The sequence below is a fragment of the Poeciliopsis prolifica genome, unplaced genomic scaffold (assembly GCF_027474105.1).
Source record: "Poeciliopsis prolifica strain line A6 unplaced genomic scaffold, Auburn_PproV2 SCAFFOLD051, whole genome shotgun sequence".
In the NCBI taxonomy this organism is placed as follows: Eukaryota; Metazoa; Chordata; class Actinopteri; order Cyprinodontiformes; family Poeciliidae; genus Poeciliopsis; species Poeciliopsis prolifica.
This window is the reverse complement of record NW_026562426.1, coordinates 3,785,332-3,803,957: the sequence shown is the minus strand read 5'-3', so window position 1 is coordinate 3,803,957 and position 18,626 is coordinate 3,785,332. Positions and strand designations below refer to the sequence as shown.

The window sequence follows — 18,626 nt, the reverse complement described above, 5'->3', positions numbered from 1 at the left end:
GAACTTTATATATTTAAAGTTCAGTAAACATAGATATTTTGAAGACATCCACATTGGAGTCTAAGATATTGATTGATCTTATGCGACATGTTAGTGATAAGTTGCCTTGAATGTAAAGATTTGTGAATCAGCTTCTAGCTGTTATTTACAGTTTAAAAGCTTATTATTAACAAAAACAATTATTTGTAATAAAAACCCAAAATGTCATAAAATGTGTCACTCCAATAATTGTACAGTATAGCAAAAATTGTCGGTCCATTTTGTTGTCATGGCTATATTAGGGTCATTTATATTTAGAGTTAGTGGGAGTTGTTTAATTTTATCTGAATTCTAGCAATAATACTATTTGACTTATTAATTGTAGATATATTTACAGGAGAGCTAAAGCTAAAACAAGGAGCACTGAACTAAAAAAGCTACACAAAGAAAGCTTGAAATGATAGCATCTTCTACTGGATTGTAAAATGTGTGTAAATCCACCAGCAAAACAAACATAGGCATTTTTTCCATCCATTCACTTTCTCTGTTAGTCTAACCCACACCAACAGAGATACTACAGCCCATAAAGAAGAAAGAAGAGAATAGGTCGATTCATTTTAGGGAACAAAGAGTTCTAGCAGACAGTGGTGAGACATGGATTTCTGTGTGCTTAAGGTTAAAGTAACAAAGCAGCAACAACATTTGATAAATTGAAAGCTTTTCATCAGTTTAATATTTTCTCAAATATTTACAGTATTTCATCCCTGTTCTCCTTTCAGAAAGTTCAAAAGCTGATTACACAGTGTGGGAATACATCCTTAAACTGCAGTTAAGATTTACAGTAAACCGCTTACAATGATAAAAACCTTATTTCCATGGAAAGCTTACCAGAAAATTGGCAAAGTTGGAGTCAGAGGTAGTGGGGGTTAAGGAATATCCGGAAACATGCTTACAGTGGCTCAAAAAGAGGAAATAAAGTTGTGCCAAGAACTTCTCTTTCATATTTAGTATTTCATCAAAGAGAAGTAATGCCAAGTCATGCTCCGAGCTACCTTCGGCCATTAAGCCCAAGCACATAGAATTGTGCCACATAGCAGCAAACCTGCACAAATAGAAGCTTGTTTATTTACTTCCCATCACTCAGGTCATCACTGGCTGTATTTAGCTTAGCTGCTAACCTGCCATTTAAACCCATTTCCTATGAAGAACAAAAGCCATGAAACACCAGAACTTGCTCTCCTCTTCTGCTGAGCTTGAGGTCATGATCACAAAGTTTTCTTCCTCTCCGTACATTACCCTGTTTGGTCACTGGACAGCCTTTTGTAAATGTTAGTTCCCACAGATTGGATTTCTTTATACTGCCTGTGATGCCCTTTATCAGCAACACATCTGCACTACCATGGAAAGGAATGACATGAGTGTGGCAACGACTAAAGCCACTTCTCTTTCTTCTGAAGAACCTAACTTTCCAGTTAAATCTTAAAGTGGTAATGCATAATCCTTCAATTATCTTTATTGTTTTCTTAAGTCTTATTAGAGACAGTCTCAGTAAAAAAAATAAAAAAGATGTTTGCCATGTAGCAATTCTTGTGGCAGGTATGAATAAAAGTTCCATTACCCTTCTCCACCCAGGTTTTATACAAGAAACTTTGGCTAAATTTAGTTTTATGAGGTGATATGTCCACAATTCTTTAACTGTGGGAAATGTGTAAACAGAAGGTCAAGGGTGGTACAAATGACAATTTACAGTCATCTGTGAAAACAAGGTAGAGGTTGTGGTACAGTTTGGGCTGGATGCAGCTAATGGAATTATGAGGGTTAAAGGTTAGGGGTGGTACCGCCTGAAGGGATTTCAGCATAACTCCTTATAAACTCAGTGTAGTAAACATAGACAGGAAGAGACTCAACAGAACATTGTCTTACACAAACCCATTTCACGGTACAGTTTGCTGCAAGAACTGCTTCCTGTTTAAGCCTCCTCCAGTCGCTCCAACATCAGAAAATTGACCAGATTGTATTGACGAGGCCTCCATCGCAGAATGATTGGTTAGAGCTTGTGGCGCATCAGATGAAGATCTTCAGACTCCATTCCATCGACGCAAGCAGAAGTGGAATCAGGCCTGACTTGGAACCGTTGTGTTAAAGAGCCCACAGAGTAGCGTCCAGTCAGGACTCGAGTAGGAGGACCTTTTAAAAAATATATAATATGGGCTCATCTTGTGAGCAAACACAACAAAATACAGAAAACCTGAAAAAGGATTCTGAAGAATGTTGAGCAGACTGCTAGCTTTCAGCTAAGACAACAATGAACTTACAAAGTAATTGGCATATTCCACAGTTTTTGCTTTTCATTCAGTAATTTTGAGATTTCAATAAAACGTTGCATGCTTCCCATTTTACAGGTCAAAATTTATAGAGCTGAAGCACCAGGTTCGTATATTTCCACTGACATTTAATGGTGGCAGTCCTCTCCTGGCTGTTAGCACAGGTTAGCTCCCCCTCGCAGCAAATCCAGAGGATGAAACAGTGTTTCTGTGAGTCAGCGCAGCCAAGCCTCTCGACCAAATGTTTAGCTTCTTTTGTAGGTTCACAGAGAGTCCAAGTCCAGCTGCCTGGTAGATATTTATCCGTATATGAAAACAGGTCAGCAATCCTTTCCAGGTGCAAGTGGAGTGCAAGTGTCTGTGTGCTCCCCTGGGTGCTGCATAAACAAGTTGTCCTGGGAAATCTGAGAATCAAGAAGAGCGTCAAAACTGAGAAAAACTGAGGTAAGTATTCACATTTTTGCACTTTTCTTACAAAAAAATATCACCTTATTCTCCTTATTGACGTTGAATAAATCCTTTATTACAGAGGGATCTAGCGGGGTCCAGCCGAAGATGTTCTCATGTCTGCAAAAAGGGCAGCAAATAAACAGAACGACATATGAGTGAAACACTGTTTCTGTGAATCATGTCACGACTCGTCATGCCTACTGGAGAGGCTCCAATAATACTTGCAACTGCACAGGTCACACCCAGGTGACCTGCATTTACAAAGCATGTTTTCATTCTTTGCAGAGGTATTCAGTTACATTTTGACATTTGGTCAAGCTAAGACAACAAACTTCAATGAGCTCTTTGCAAAATGTTCCAGGCATGTTAGTGCCAGGCCTTAATACCTTTGGAGTGAAGCTTTTGTCTTTCTTTATTTCAAATACCATCTGTGAACATTCATTTCTAAGTCTCGTCACAGACGGGACTTAGACTGTTCCATTCTAACATGTTTTTATGCGACATAAAGGCTGCACCTCTGGTTCTATGGTTGAGAACATCACTGAAAGCTGATGCTCTTATTTAACATGCTTCTGTACTGTATTTAGCTTCATCCACTCTCACCAACTTTCTAGTTCCTGCCACCATGTTGCTTCACCATTGTTTTAAGTTTGTAGTTTTTCTCCACAAATAGCATTTTGCATGCAGGCCAAACTGTTCAAATATAGACCAATAGAATATATTATTTTACATACTTTCAGTTTGCCTGCTTGTAGTCGATTGAAGAGGAGGCTTGTTGGGGCTTCCTTTCAAAGTTTTAATAAATATTTGTGGAATGCAAAACAAATCTTCTCCATAGATTTTCCCTCCTAAGTTGGCTTTTGATGGAGGGTTGTGGTGTTGGTAGATTTGCAGTTGTGCAGAACGCTTTCTATTTTCAGCTGATTTAGTTCAATTTATAACCTAGACCTGTTTCAAGCCTTTCCACAACTTTATCCACCACCTGTCTGTTCAGCTGCTTTGTTTTCAAAATGCTGTTTTGTCAAAAATATCTCATATTTCCTTCCCCTGCACAATTTGAGTTGTTTTATCACTTAAAATCCCAATGAAAAACGTGTTTTCACCGTGGTAACACGTGAAAGAGTTCCAAGTTGCATGAATACTGCTTACTGGTAAACTGCCCCTGAACTTCAAAATGTCTCCGGTTTCCTTTTGTTTTGTTGATTAAGAATGTAATTTACATGTCTGGCAGATATGCAAAATGTCTGGCCCTCTTGTGATTTTTCAAAATAAATTTGTGGGTTCCACAATGTAATCGTTGCCTAATATTTTAGCAATTCTCCAGAAATGTGCATCGACGACAACTTTATCTGGTTCATGTTTCCGTTTTCTCTTCTTCATTCATGCACAAGTGATTCCTATAAATGCACTGGATTGTTTTAGGCTTTTGTGATACACAGACCCTGAAATCTTTCTCTTTAAACATGTTTTTTAAACTTGTAATTACTCCCCAAAACCCCCACACTATCTCCCTTTTTCTCCTCACATACACATACTTCTTGAAGCAGTAGATAGATAAGATGACACAGAAGCAGACGATGATCGGGATGATGATGGCCACCACATTTGCCAAACTGATGCAAGAACTTGTGGTACCTTCAAGAAAAAGAAAATCTTTTTAATGGTTGAATACAATTTTTAGCCTTTTGCTCTCGAAACTCTGAAGAACCTTCAGCTCATTTCTGCTCATAATAAATCAAATATACTAAAATCTTCAAGGACTAATTACAGAACAGAAACAGAAAGGAGAAAGATAGTAAGTAGTGGCATGCCAGTAGTGACTGTGAGTTCTACTGAACAGAAAACCTGAGTAAGCTTAGTTTTTCACAGAACTATAAGTGCATTCTGTTGCACTTCTTTACAGTAGTTCTTCAGTTTCTGTGTATTTGATTATGTAACATGTCTTGTTGAAGGATTATAATCAGGATGAGGTTGGGGTCATTGCGCCATGCTCCACCACTGTCCCGTTGGAGTGAGGTACTTGTGCTGACATGCAGTTCCTTTTTCACCAAATATGCTTTTAAATGTGGCCGGACTTGTTCATTTACAATCAGCTAAACATCTCAATGTTTCTCAACTTTTTTGTGTGTTGGGGACGACATTACTTAACATGCTAGCTAAGGCTTATTGAGTCTTGTATTTTATAAGCACTATACTTTCTGAGACGATCTCTACTGATATTTTAGTCTTTTTTCTCCAGTATTATGATGCATCCAAATTATTTGGAAACTGTTTTAAGAATGTTTTGCCGTTACTCAGTGATGGCAAAACATACTTAAAAAAGTAACTTTAATCGGATTACTGATTACTCCTCGAAAAAGGAACTGATTACTGACTACTTGATTTGGAAAGTAACTAAGTTACATTAAAAGTAACTTTTTTAGTTACTTTCATCAACGCTCCGCTACCTGTGAAAATTACATTGATCTTTGCCAATATTTAATCGTAAGCTATTTTATAATGACAATATCAACAATGTATCTCCACTCATAAGGTTGAACTGAAGAGGAAATGTTTTAATGGTTTACAACAGCACAAAAAAGCCTTAGTAATTTGTGTGTGCGTTTGTGTGTTTCACTATTGTCTGGAAAACTCTAAGAAGGATTGTAGACCTTTGTGCTAGCAACATTCATTGAACCAGCACAACAATAAAGAGTTTCGTATCCTCAGTATGTCCTTTTTGATATGGATTTTAATTTTTTGCAAAAGTTTTATAATGTTTGGGGAGCTTGTTATGTAAACTTCTTGTGTTCCTTTTAGACGTATACGACAGTGTCTTGTTCGTCTATGTCTATGGGAACCATATGTCAAATCAAACTATTAAATTTACGAGCAGCTTTTATTCTATATTTTTTGCTTAAGAATGTACGCATCAACATCAAAAGAGCAATAAACACTAAACATTATTCCTTATAAATATTAATCCTTTAGCTTTTTTTGCCTTAAGTCTTCCTCAGCTCTAATCTTCATTTCAAATGTGCTATGAGATATGACACAGGATGTCATAATCCAAAGACACAATACTTTGATCATATTCCAATTTGCATTATCTGTTCATGATATTGGATGCATGTCAGGCAATCATATTGCAGTACTTTCATCAGACCTGTGTATGACAACGGAGAAGAGACCCCGTTCTTTCTTCTCAAGCTAAAACATGACGACCAAGAGTGAGAAATCATCTGTCTCTGCCTAAAATTTGTGTATTTCAAAGAAAATATACAAATAATGTAAATAATTACAGTTGATATGAGCTATGTTAAGACAGAAAGATGTAAATAAACCTGGATATTTACCATAGGACATAACTTCACTGGTGTCACTGGATACGTCTTTGTAGAACCTAGTAGTACTGATGTTGTACTGAAATTCGTACCTACAACATTTATTGTAGGGAATGCCCACAGTTCGATGTTGACTGAACTCATAGCACCGAGGAGGCTGAAAGAAAGGGTTATCATTAGCTTACTTTTATAACTTGGAAGATAAAGTATAAAGGACATGATTCCCAAACAGTAGCAAAGGGAAAATATTTTCTGCTCAAATGTACCGTAGTGCTGTTGTCTTTTCTTTTCAAAAAGTGAACTAGCTTTTGTGTAATCTTGTTGGTAAGGAAACAGGAACAGCATTTTACCAAAACAATAAAATTAAACAAGAGTATTAGTTTTTTCTCATTTGAAAACAGAAGTGAAACTAAACACTTCCTTCAGCAGTGAGATGCCAACGTGACTGTATTTGTAGTTCAGTAGCTCAGTGCCTGATTGTTCACAAAAATGTTTTTTTTTTTAAGTAGCCTAAAGACCTAGAAAAAACTGGCTTGCATCAAATGTGTAGCTTCAACACATCTTTTCAGGACGGACCTTTCTTTTTTTAGCTTCGCATATGAAAAATATTTACATTCCTGGGGCTCTGACACATTTATCACATTGTAACCACAAATTTCAATTTATGTTATAAGCGTTCTGAAACAGATCAACATAAAAGTAAGGCTTACTTGTGAAAAACATTGTAAATAAATATCAGGAAGGAACTCTTTTGTCATGATTTCACTTCACTGCCCCCGAATGGAACCACAACCCACACCTTTAGAACCTTCGTTGCATTATAATCTCCTAAATATTTTGATGTTGACATGAAAACTTACTTTGTTGTTTCCACATTCTTTGTACCAGACGCAGAATCGCCACGCACGGTCCAGTCCAACAGCTGGTTTTGTCCATGTCAGTTGCAGGTAAGCTTCTGTCTCATTGATGCTCATTTCCGGCACGTATATTTCTGAAATTTTTTTTTTTTAAATGGTAAAACTCCTTTGTTAGATTGCCCAAAATGCAGTACAATAAATAAATAAATAAAACATAGAAGTGAGTCATCAAAGACTACCAACCCATCTTAGGTTCAAAGGTGATCATTCTTGTCTCACTCTCCACAAGCACAAAGATATCTCGACCCTTCTCTACTTTCAGGGAACAGCTGCTCCTCCCTTCCACCTTGAAAGCCTCACACACCTTCAGACTCTGTGTGTCTTTCTTCTCTTTTCCACGGAACCTGAAATGATAAACAGGGCAGTTGATGTTACACACCTACAGGATAAGATGCAAGTTCCCTTACAGCCACTAGAGGGAGACATAGTGTGTGAAACAAATCTGAGTGGTGACTCATTTGCTTCAAACAGTTCTCTACATCTCACTGCAAAAGCAATAAAGTCTTAGGTAATATGGCTTAGTTTATAGTGCAAGTTCACATAAAATACAAGACTAACTTACAAGTCAGTTTGTTTTAAGTCAATGATTTATAAACATTAATTTTAAAAATGTAATAGTTCCACTGGCAGCTTATTTTACTCATAATGCATTTTTCCCTTGTTATAAGTGAAATTATTTGCCAGTGGAACTAGTACTTTTTTAAATTAATTAATTAGTTATTAAAAAATAACTGACTTAACATAAGCTGGTAAATGTTGATGAAATGTTATTTGAATGTTGCACCAGAAATAAGACAAATTATGTTATATTTTGTAGTAGAATCTAGACCAAGAATGCTTGGTAAGATATTGTGCTTTTGCAGTCTACTCACAAAGGTTACTGTGAACACATTCTGGGTCAAAAAAGAGGAGCATGAGTAATTATTAACCAGTACTGTAGACATTTTTTTTTCTGTTGTTACACCTTTTAAAAGCGTAAATAAAAAAACGGATTCCCACCTATAGTACACCTTCAGATCTTCCGATGGATCAACTGGAGTCCAGAAACACTTGGAGCCATTGGACAGGTAAAAACATCTGAAGTCCTTCACCAACTCAGCTGCACAGCACAAACAGTAAAGTATAGTACATCTGCCTGTAAAGCTCAAATGTGGATTATTGTTATTACTTGAAAGTTTCTTCATCCTCACCATGTGATTTTGGTGCTTTAATATTCACTCTTACAGGCTCACTTTCATTCCAGCCTTTACAGTCTAAAGGTTTGGAGGAAATTCTCAGCTCCAGAATGTCAGCGGTGAAATCTTTACTTAAATAGTAATAAGTGAAATTTGTGTGTTCCACATGAGCAACCTGAAAGACAGCAAGATAGCATTCAATCCAGTTCTGTTCCATAAAATTTCAGGTTAAGTCTGAAAGTGACTGCATATAGAATGGAAATGCCTGGTTCAATTCTGAATTGATTCAAAATGCTAAAAAAAAGGATTTAAAAATATATTACCATTGCAGTTTGTGAGTTTACTGTATATCATAAATTATTCAGACACAGTATTTCAAACAATTCTTTGATTTTTTTTTTTTTATGAAAAAAATAAAACAGGCATAAAATCTAACCTACTACTTAGCATAAAAACAAAGATGATGAAAGTCAGACTTGGCTAACCACAATTAAACACTTGCAGTCTCTTTATGTGGGTGTCTTTTCACCTTTCACTTTTTTACCACAACTTCACAATACGCAACATTTTTATTCCAACAATTTTTGCTTAGGAGGCAACCTCTGTCTGTCTGCTAAATTCTAGCTTAGTTGTCCAGTGTCAACACTTAGGTCATCCGCAGCCACGTAAACAAGGAGGAGTAAGAAGTTAAGGCTTTTTTTAATACTCTAAATCCTAGTAAATCCTGCATTGCAAATTCATCTAATCCAGCATTGTTCTTATGAAATAAATACAACTCAGATAAGCTTGTGGGCTTCATGTAAAGGAGTTAAAAGTCTTGGAGGTAAATGTGAGATTAAATATTTGGTGAAATAAGAAGCAAAAGACCAAAGCAAAAAAAAAAAACACAAACTCTAAGTGCACCTCTTGGTGAACCTTTTTTGGCTAGATGGCTTTAAAAGCAACTGTGATGACCTTAGAATTAAAAGTTTTGAATGATGGTAATGCTTAAAGCTAGCTATGACCTCAAGATAAGGTCAGAAAAAATTTGAAGACTAAAGATAAACAGCTCAGATGTGGTGTAAACTGGCTGTTCAACTGATGGGTAGTGTGCTTAGTTGAAAAATTGTATGAGTCTTTGACGAAAGCTTGATTAGGAGAGTTCATATAAACTCTCCTAACTAAATACAATAATGGAATATATGACTGAAGAGTATCCACCATGGCTCTAGAAATGCTAGATTACTAGCATGAGGCAGTCCAATTTAAAATCATACATAGATGACGCTATTTAAAGGTCAGACTGAATAGGATATTTCCTGTGACAGATGGAAAGGGCAGAACATTTGCGCATCACTTTTGATTGTGCCCTAGACTTAATGATACAAAATTTAGATGTTATTCCAAAGCATTAAAGGTAAAGATTGACCTTGACCCTGAAAAAGCTTTGCTTGGCATTTCCACCATGCTGGAGAAAATGTGGATTGCTCTGTAGAAAGCAATGGGATTGTTATTGCCAAATGATATATTCTCAAATTACAGAAATCTGACTCACCTCCTTAATTTGCTGTCTGGCACAAAGATTCTTCATTTTGAAAAACTCTAATAAGTCTCTGGTAACCCAGAGAAATCTTACAGCCTGCAGGTTGATCCTGGGACAGTTAAAGTACTAGCTGACCCCAAAGATAAATGCTCACTTGGTTATTTTAGGGCTTGGTTGATATCTTTTGATTTTTCTACTCTTGGTGGATTTACTTTGTTATTTGCCAAGCTTGTCAAATATGTCATTTGAGACATTTATGACTGTGTTTCAAAACAGAAATGTTTTAAGTCAATTCAGCTCTGTTTGTCTGTGTTGGATCAGTAACGGCCGATGCTAAACCTCAGATATCTATGTCACTATCAAAAGAGAAAAAGGAGATTGGTGCATCTGTAGTTTTTACATGGGGAATGTGAAGAGAATTTAGGTCATCATCATCATAGCAGCAACATAGATGTCCCCCCCATCCCCAAATGTAGCTATTCTTACATTCTCCTGCTTATCCGTCCATCGTATCTCAAACTTAACGTTACAGCTCTGTGGCAGCTCCTTGGGCTTCGGCCAAGTCCAGTTCACTACCACAACAAATCTATCTGCCCAGTGATGAGTATATTTTTGGGGGGCAGGAAGACGGCGATCTGGAGGAGGGAAGAAAAATGACAGTCAGACACGCAGCATAAAGAGGCTGCATATAGATAAAGCACCAATTCATCTGATTCCAAAACTCTGGTTCCTGGGAATTAAAGGAAATATCAAAGTGTTAATAAGTGGCTTAGCCACATTAACCAGGCAGATGTGGCTGGTTAGCAGGAAGAAAGCAACTGGGAGTTTGAGAAGACAGTGGAGAAAAAAACAGAAAACAACAGCAAGAAATCCCAGAAGCACTGTAACAGGAGTACTTTCTATGTTACAGAGTAGCAAAGTAAACAGTTTTGGAGACCAATGAATCCCAATGAACATTATGAAAATGTTGGTAAAAAACTGTTAAGCTATCTCAGAGGTAGCTTGGCCATCACTAGAGCTCCAACCAGGACGATGATCCCAAACACACCTCAGTGTCCACCAAGTCTTCCAGGAGATGTTCTAGAAACTAGAGTGACCATCACAGGGGGCAGCAAAATTTAAAAAAGGGCAGCTGCAGCTGCGAACCCAAGAATGTTAATGAACCGGAAGCCTTTGCCCAGGAGGACTGGCTCAGACTCTTCTGCCAAAAGCCAGTTTCTGGTTCTGAAGCCCCTCTGCAGCAGATCCAAGCAGCAATAAACTGCTACATTTAGAGGAACCACCTGAAGCAAGAGTTATGCTGACTTACATGAACTGTCTTAACAGGTACTGGTTTGGATATTTTGCAAATAAGCCTAATTTGATCTGGGGGTTGATTCATTTCAGATCTACATTCTGTTATTAAAAAACTTTCACACTGAATGAATTTAGATCTGTAAGAGCAAGAAACTGCAACTCTGCAATAATCTGAGCATTTTACAAATCATTTCAGTTTATTTAATTTACTCTAACAGCATGGACTGGTACTGCTACTAGGTACAAGATTTTACAAAAATGATTTTTTCAAAATAAAATGTAATGTCTGACTAGTCCTATGATTTAAAGTCCTTTTAATGAGAAGCAAGATCAATCAATCAATCAATCAAATTTTATTTATATAGCACATTTCAGCAGCAAGGCATTTCAAAGCTTTACATCATAAACACAAAAACACAAAGTCATGCATCATGGCATAAACAATACATTGTTACATATTACATTTGAAAATATGTAATATGTAACAGGTGTGTTTTTAGTTGAGATTTAAAGGAAGTAAGGGTTTTCAGTTTTCTGGAAGTTTGTTCCAAATTTTTGGTGCATAGATGCTGAAAGCTGCTTCTCCTCTCTTGGTTCTGGTTCTGGGGATGCAAAGCAGACCAGAACCAGAAGACCTGAGAGGGCTGGAAGGTTGATACAACAACAGCAGATCTTTGATGTATTGTGGTGCTAAACCGTTCAGTGATTTGTAAACTAACAACAGTATTTTAAAGTCTGTTCTTTGAGCTACAGGGAGCCAGAGGAGGGACTTTAAAACTGGTGTTATGTGCTCCATCTTCCTGGTTTTAGTGAGAAATAACTGAAGCTGTGCATTGACTCTAGATCGTTCCTCTTTAGGTCCAAAAATAATGACTTCAGTTTTGTTTTTGTTCAGCTGGAGAAAGCTTTGGCACATCCACACATTTATCTGTTCTAAACATTTATTCAGTGATTGGATGGGTTCAGAGTCACCTGGTGACATAGTAATATAGAGCTGTGTGTCATCCGCATAGTTGTGGTAGCTAATATTATTTCCTGTTATAACTTGAGCAAGTGGGGGAGAATATAAATATTGAATAAGAGGGGTCCTAGGATTGAACCTTGGGGTACCCCACATGTTACCTTTGACCTCTTTGATGAGAAGTTTCCAATTGAAACAAAGAAATCTCTGTTCTTTATGTAAGATTCAAGCCAGTCGAGCACCGAACCGGAGAGTCCAACCCAACTCTCCAGTCAATTCAGTAATATGTCATGGTCGACAGTGTTGAAAGCTGCACTGAGGTCCAACAGAACCTGTATTTATATGGATATCATTGAATACCTTTACGAGGGCAGTCTCCGTGCTGTGGTGAGCACAAAAACCAGATTGGAAAGAGTCAAAGCAGTTGGTCATTATAAGGAAACTATTTAATTGTTTACACACAGTTATTTCAATAACTTTGCTGATGAATGTCAGGTTGGAGATTGGCCTGAAATTCTGCAGCAGTGATTTGTCCAGATTAAAGGAAGTAGTGGTTTGATGACTGGTGTTTTCAAAGCCTGGGGGAAAACACCTGATGTGAGTGATGAATTTACTATTTGAATCAGATCAGTAGCAATAACAGGCAGGACTTTCTTAAAGAAATGTGTGGGTAGGACATCCAGACAGCAGGAGCTTGATTGGCGGAGCAAGTGTTGAAGTTGAAGGTGGGTTTCGGCTCAGAGCCGGCCACGCTGATTCGTCCAGGTGCAGGGTTTTCCCTGATAGTCATCTCATCGGATCCACAGTGCGGGACTCCCGTTTCGGCTTGGCACCCAGAGCGTTCCAGGGTGAGCTGCTCGGTGCAGGGCGCACGACCTCTCCGTTGATTTGAGGAAGGGTTGTTTCATTTTCACAGGTAGCGTTGATCTCAAAGTTCACCTCCAGCAGCTTAATCTTCATTTCTATAGACTGAAGTCGTTGTAAAATACTGCTCATGTCCTTGGGGTCAGCCGGAGGCATTTTGCCCTGGTTTAACTTGGAGGCAAAGAAAAGTAAGGTAAAAATAAAAGTAAGCTTGGTTTGGAGAAATCCAGTTAAGATCCAGTTAAGATGTCACTAATTGATTGATTATTGACATCCAGTTAAGATGTCAATAATTGATTGATTATTGACATCTTAACTGGAATTTTAATTATTTTTAAAACTGTCGCTTTAAAAATAATTCACAGGCAGAGGTATCAGTAAAGACGAGAGAGAGCAGGATAAGCTGTTCCTCCTTCGGCAGTCAAAGCATTTCCTCCCCCAGCCCAACTTGTTGCTGTGCAATTCAGCTGTCTACAACAGGAAACAATTAGATTATTTATCTTTCTTATAAATAAGAAAGATAAATCTATAATCAATATTAAATTCCAAACCAAAATTAATTTATTGTAATGGTAATAATGTAGTGTTACATTGTTTTGGCTGCAAATACACTCATATGTTCATTTGTTTTAAATAAAAGCCTTTTATGCATTTTTTAAAAATGATTTTAAAGTAATATTTACAGATTTAGGCATTTCTCTTTTTTTTCTCAATTAAAACCATTAGCAACATTTTAGCTATGATAACTTTAGGGTGTCAAACTCTTTACATGTTGTAACATCTAATCATTTCCCTAAAATTCCCGTAAGACTGTTGAAAAAAATTGCAAGTGGGAAAAACAAAATTAGCATATTTTGGTGCCTCAACATGATGTTTTACTTGTTTCAACTGAGTAATTATCAGTCCTTGAGCTTTGTTTTTTTTGAAGGTAAAGTGTTCCAGTAATCAAATTAGCATATTCTCCCTAATGTTCCCATGTACATCTACACTTGTAAAGAGAAATGTTATAACTATTTAAAGAAGAAAAAAAGTCCAGGTTGTAAACATCGGACCAGAAAACTGGTCAGTGAAGGGAGGCATGTGTTAATATTTATATTTTCAAATAAACTCTTTAAAGACTGTAAGGGTCTCTGGTCACCAATATCAGCAAATTGAATAAATAAAGGAATAGCATATTACCAGCTATTTTCAGAGATGATATCTGATAATTAGCATTGGCTCTCTGCAGATGCTCACATGTCGCTTCCTCAGTAATATCAGTGATGCATGTTATATTGGTCTAACATGAAATGTCCCTTATGCCGATAAAGTTTGGCCTGAATTTATGTTTATGGAAGAAGTAAATGGTCAAGTATCCTCTGGAACGTCACATTTTTTAAAAATAATAATAAGAAAAAGAAACCAAGTTCATTTGAGAGAGTAAAGCAAACTGATGTTTACAGACTGCACTTCCCACAACTAGGTTTTAGACTTGTGACAGGAATCAATAATATGCATTTATGACGCTGATTAGACTGTAAACAGTTTATTTCCCCATTCTGTCTGATAACAGTAAATAGAGAAAGAAGAAAACAGAGGCCATAATGAATTAAAGTGAATCCATAAAAGCATATTGAAAAAAACAAGCTGCTTACAGCTTAAGAAATTATTGGAGGCAATAGTTATATATATATAATATATATATATATATATATATATATATATATATATATATATATATATATATATATATAGTATGATTTTTTTAGCATTACCAGAAGCAAATGGACTGCGCGGCAAAAGTTATTGAAACATTTATTTGATAGCAGTCAAAATATTTCAGTAAAAGGAAAAAACAGATTGAGCTTTTGGAAATGCCTCTCCAGTATAGTTGGAGGTGTGTTTACAGTGTTAGCAGCTGCAGTCGACCAGATCACAGCACAGTATCAAAAGCAGTCACAAAGAGCTTTCCAGTTCATTCCTCTGTCCTCAACACAGCCTTTTATAGAGCAACAACACTTAGATCAGACCCAACTAAAGCATGAGATCATTTCTCTGTCAGAAAAAACAACAACAAACAAAACAGGTAAAAAATATTTTAAGCTCCTCTACAAAAGAAATTTGCTACATTTTATTGCTGTTTAAATCTATTACAATAAATTCAAATAGATAAAGATAAAGTCAGTTTCGAATGTAAAAAAGGGAAACCAGAATCCAATGTCTAAGTTATTATGGAAATCTGACAAGAAAACGAGGGCAAAGTTATGTAGCCTGAATCAAGGGTTATTTCCCTGTTTTTATGGAATCTGCTTTAGATACATTTAAAATAAGTCATTACTCTTTAAAATATAGGAACTTGTGATACTTTAATTTATTTTGAATACAAATATTGACCTTTGTTTTTTAGCTTTTCTTTGGCATTTACATAAAGTTAGATGAGGTTCTGTTTAAAAAAAATCCTTTCACTTCTTGCAAAAGGCCTGGACTCAAACCTATGGTGTCCACATCAAAGCCTCCACATGTAAGTCCATATGTATCCCTGCGCCACCACAGCATCCCCCCAAAAATCCCTTTTCTTAGTAATTATAAATAAATGTTTCTGAATCAGAAACCAGACATGAAAAAGAAATCTAAAACACTGAAGTACAATACAAGCTCTTTTCTTTTTGAGGTAAAAAACAAAAGAATAAGCAGATACTTAAATGTGACAATATTTTTTCTTTTCTTATGTAAAATAATAAAAACATAAAATAATTGGGAAAGAATAGTGGAAAATTCTCACTTTTTCTCATATTCTGACATCTTCCACATTTTAACTTACACAAGCAAAATAGAAGCTTCACAACATATGACGGCAGGTCTGATACACTGAAAGGTTTGTTTTGTTTGTGTGTTTTTTTTTACATGTGGTTCACAATGTTATAAAGACGTCACATTTAAAAAGAACATTTTTCATCATTAAACTTATCAAAATGATTTGTAATTATTTTTATACCCTGTTTTTTATTCATGTTATGCCGTACAATACACAGAAGCAACATGACATGGTGCATGTTTTTCCATGAAAAAATATATTTTTTAATTTTTTAGTAGCAAACAACAAAATACAAAAAATACAAACTAAAGTTAAGATGTTTGTTTTTTTTTAATACAAAACATTACATTTATTTACAAGGGCCTTTTATTGTTTTCTTCTTAAAAAACAAACAAAAAAAACAACTGATAAGCAGCACTATAAATGTATCTTGACTTTCTTTCTGCATTTAGAAATAATGAAAATCACTGTTAAAGCTAAACAAAGTATTTTTACATTCCTCGCGACATCTAATTCTAAACATCGCATACTGCAGGGGGCGCTGTTTTGTTTTATGGACCTCAAAAGCGTTATCCCACACTCTGCCACCTTAAAACAAATGATCAGGATTAGAAAATTGATTAATTTGTGTCTATAACACATTATACTGTGAGATAAATGGGATACGTGGGTAGTGATACCGCAGTGAAATTATAAGAAAATTAATCCACTAAAATTAATTTATTGCTTTTGATCACAAAGAAGGAAAAGCTGTTTTTTAGTGTTTTTTTTAAATAAAAGTAAAACTAAATTAATACGTCCATTTTTTATTTGCTTTTTTCTTTTGCTGAGAAAATGACCAAAAAAATGAGGCATTTGTTGCGTTTTAGATTCCGAATCAGGCGTTATCGAACAAGGCGATGAAACGCTGTGAATCGGATTCGAACTCTGGTTGAAAATAGCAGCTTCTGTCCATTTCAGGACTGACAGCTGCCGAAAGCAACGTAGTGAAGTCCGGAGGATCTCAGAATTAGCAAGGGCTCAGAAGCATATTTTCTTTTCATTTTTATTAGAACTTTCTGCTGAAACTACTATTACAAATTCTACCGCGATAAAGCGTTTTACATCCTCCTTTTGGCCGACTTTCCACAACCGCGACAGATTCAATTAAGCCCCAAAACTAAATAAAATAACCATTTTAGTTCCAACTACTATTTATTTATATATTCCACTCTCTAAACATGACAACAACAAAAACAACAACAAGAACAAAAACCCACATTTGGTGGATTGAGAAAACAGATCAGTACTTGTTAAATAAGAACATTATATACATCAGTGTAAAGTTATTTAAGAGCAACTCGAACACAGAGGTAAATCACACGACAAACAACTGGTAATTATATTCTGCTCTCAATAGCATTAAGTACAATTTAGATACCAAACACTTCAATGTAGTAGCTAAAGGAAATGAGCGATAAAATGAGCAGCCAACAGGTGTTGGCTTGGAGTTCGACGTCAAAACTTAATTCATTTCCTCCTTCCCCGAAAAAACTATGTGTAAAGAAGGAAGGGAAAACAGCTGGTTGTTTCAAAAAGTCTCACCTGCTTCGCCGTAGGGAGCCATCGTGATGGCGACGCTCAGAAAGGTGACAAATTGCAGCGTCGCGCTCATGTTTGTCCTCGAGCGTCTAAAGTTGTACAGTTCTGCGCGCGACGACAATTCCCACAAGAGCTCTCGTATTCCGAGGAGACAGGAGGACGGAGGAGAAGAAAAACTACAAATCAGTGCCCGGGACAGGCAAACACAAGAGGAAGGGTGCCCAGAGGACCACTCCAGAAAAGCAGAAGAAGAGAAAACAAATGGGAACAGAAATATGAGCGCAGACAGTCTCGGTGGGTCAGAGGTGTCTGAAGGGAACGAAGCTGAGCAGGAACTCAGTAGTAGAAGAAGGAGGAGGATCAGTGACAGTCAGCCCTACATAGGTTGTCATAATCAGGTTAGCTCCATAAAACTCTGCCTGACTGTAGGAGGAGAAACTACATTGGGAGGAGGGGTGAGCGCATGCGTGTCATTTGTGGGACATCATAAACACAAGTGTCCAACTAGTCCTCCAGGAAGTCGTCAGCCGCTTAATGAGTCTGTGAATCATTAAGCTGAACATCTGTATAATGGATTAATGTGAAAACAAAACACATGAGCAGAGAAAGGCCAGAAATATAAAAACATATTGCAACGTATGGAATTTATTTTTCAAGCGGCAGAATGTTGCTCTAAATTTATTTAAGAGTCAGTTCTGTCCCAGATTGATTCCAGAGCATAATGTGTAGTTAGAACTAAATGACTTTCACCACACTTTACTGTAGACTGAGTTATGATAAACAAGTGGGTCAGTAAATTATGAACTAGGCAAATCAAAAATGGCAGAAAGAGAAGAAGGAAGGAGAAAAAACAAAACAAAAAAAAGAGCAGGAAGGTGTTATAACAGGGAGGTCAAAAGGAAGGACAGAACAAGAGGAAGAAATAAAAAAAGAAGGACCTGGTATGAAGAAAACAGTGGGAAAAATTGCACACAAGCAAGGAAACCATGTGAGGGAAGAAAAGAGACAATGGAATGGGTAATCAAATGTCTATCCACTTTTCTTTTTTTGAAAATCACACAATCAACTCTACTGCTGAACTCAAAGATATCCCCCCTACGAATCTAAGTAAATAGATATTGATAAAACACCTTAAGCAAAGATCAACAACATTTAGGGTGACCAACAAGTCAAGTTTTTGGATTTTGGTAGCTTAGGCCGTCACCCTTGGGCTGACTTTGCCACACAGACCACAAGTTGGAACACACTGGTAATTAGCATTCCTACCAATTTTAGGTTTATTATTATATTTATTGCTCAGAATTCATTAATGTGAACAGATTCATTTTCAAATGATTCAAATCAATTCAAAAATACTTTATTAATCCACAAAGGGCAGTAAAGTGTTGTAACTCACATCATCCAAGTTTCTTCAAAGAGTTGTTGTGGATGTTGATTACG

At 36.5% G+C, this 18,626-nt stretch overlaps 1 protein-coding gene across 1 annotated transcript; it reads right to left on the bottom strand.

Moving 5' to 3' along the window:
- Nucleotides 1-680: 680 nt before the first annotated feature.
- LOC129378163 (uncharacterized) lies at nucleotides 681-17,634 on the bottom strand. The gene is made up of 10 exons (XM_055058444.1): nucleotides 17,190-17,634; nucleotides 10,177-10,325; nucleotides 8,184-8,343; nucleotides 7,993-8,092; nucleotides 7,177-7,337; nucleotides 6,937-7,067; nucleotides 6,089-6,233; nucleotides 4,289-4,388; nucleotides 2,792-2,870; nucleotides 681-2,707 (listed from the first exon to the last, which is right to left on the bottom strand). Exons 1-10 carry the CDS (start codon nucleotides 17,257-17,259, stop codon nucleotides 2,624-2,626), a joined length of 1,179 nt encoding a protein of 392 aa, XP_054914419.1. The 5' UTR covers nucleotides 17,260-17,634; the 3' UTR covers nucleotides 681-2,623.
- Between the last annotated feature and the right edge of the window lie 992 nt (nucleotides 17,635-18,626).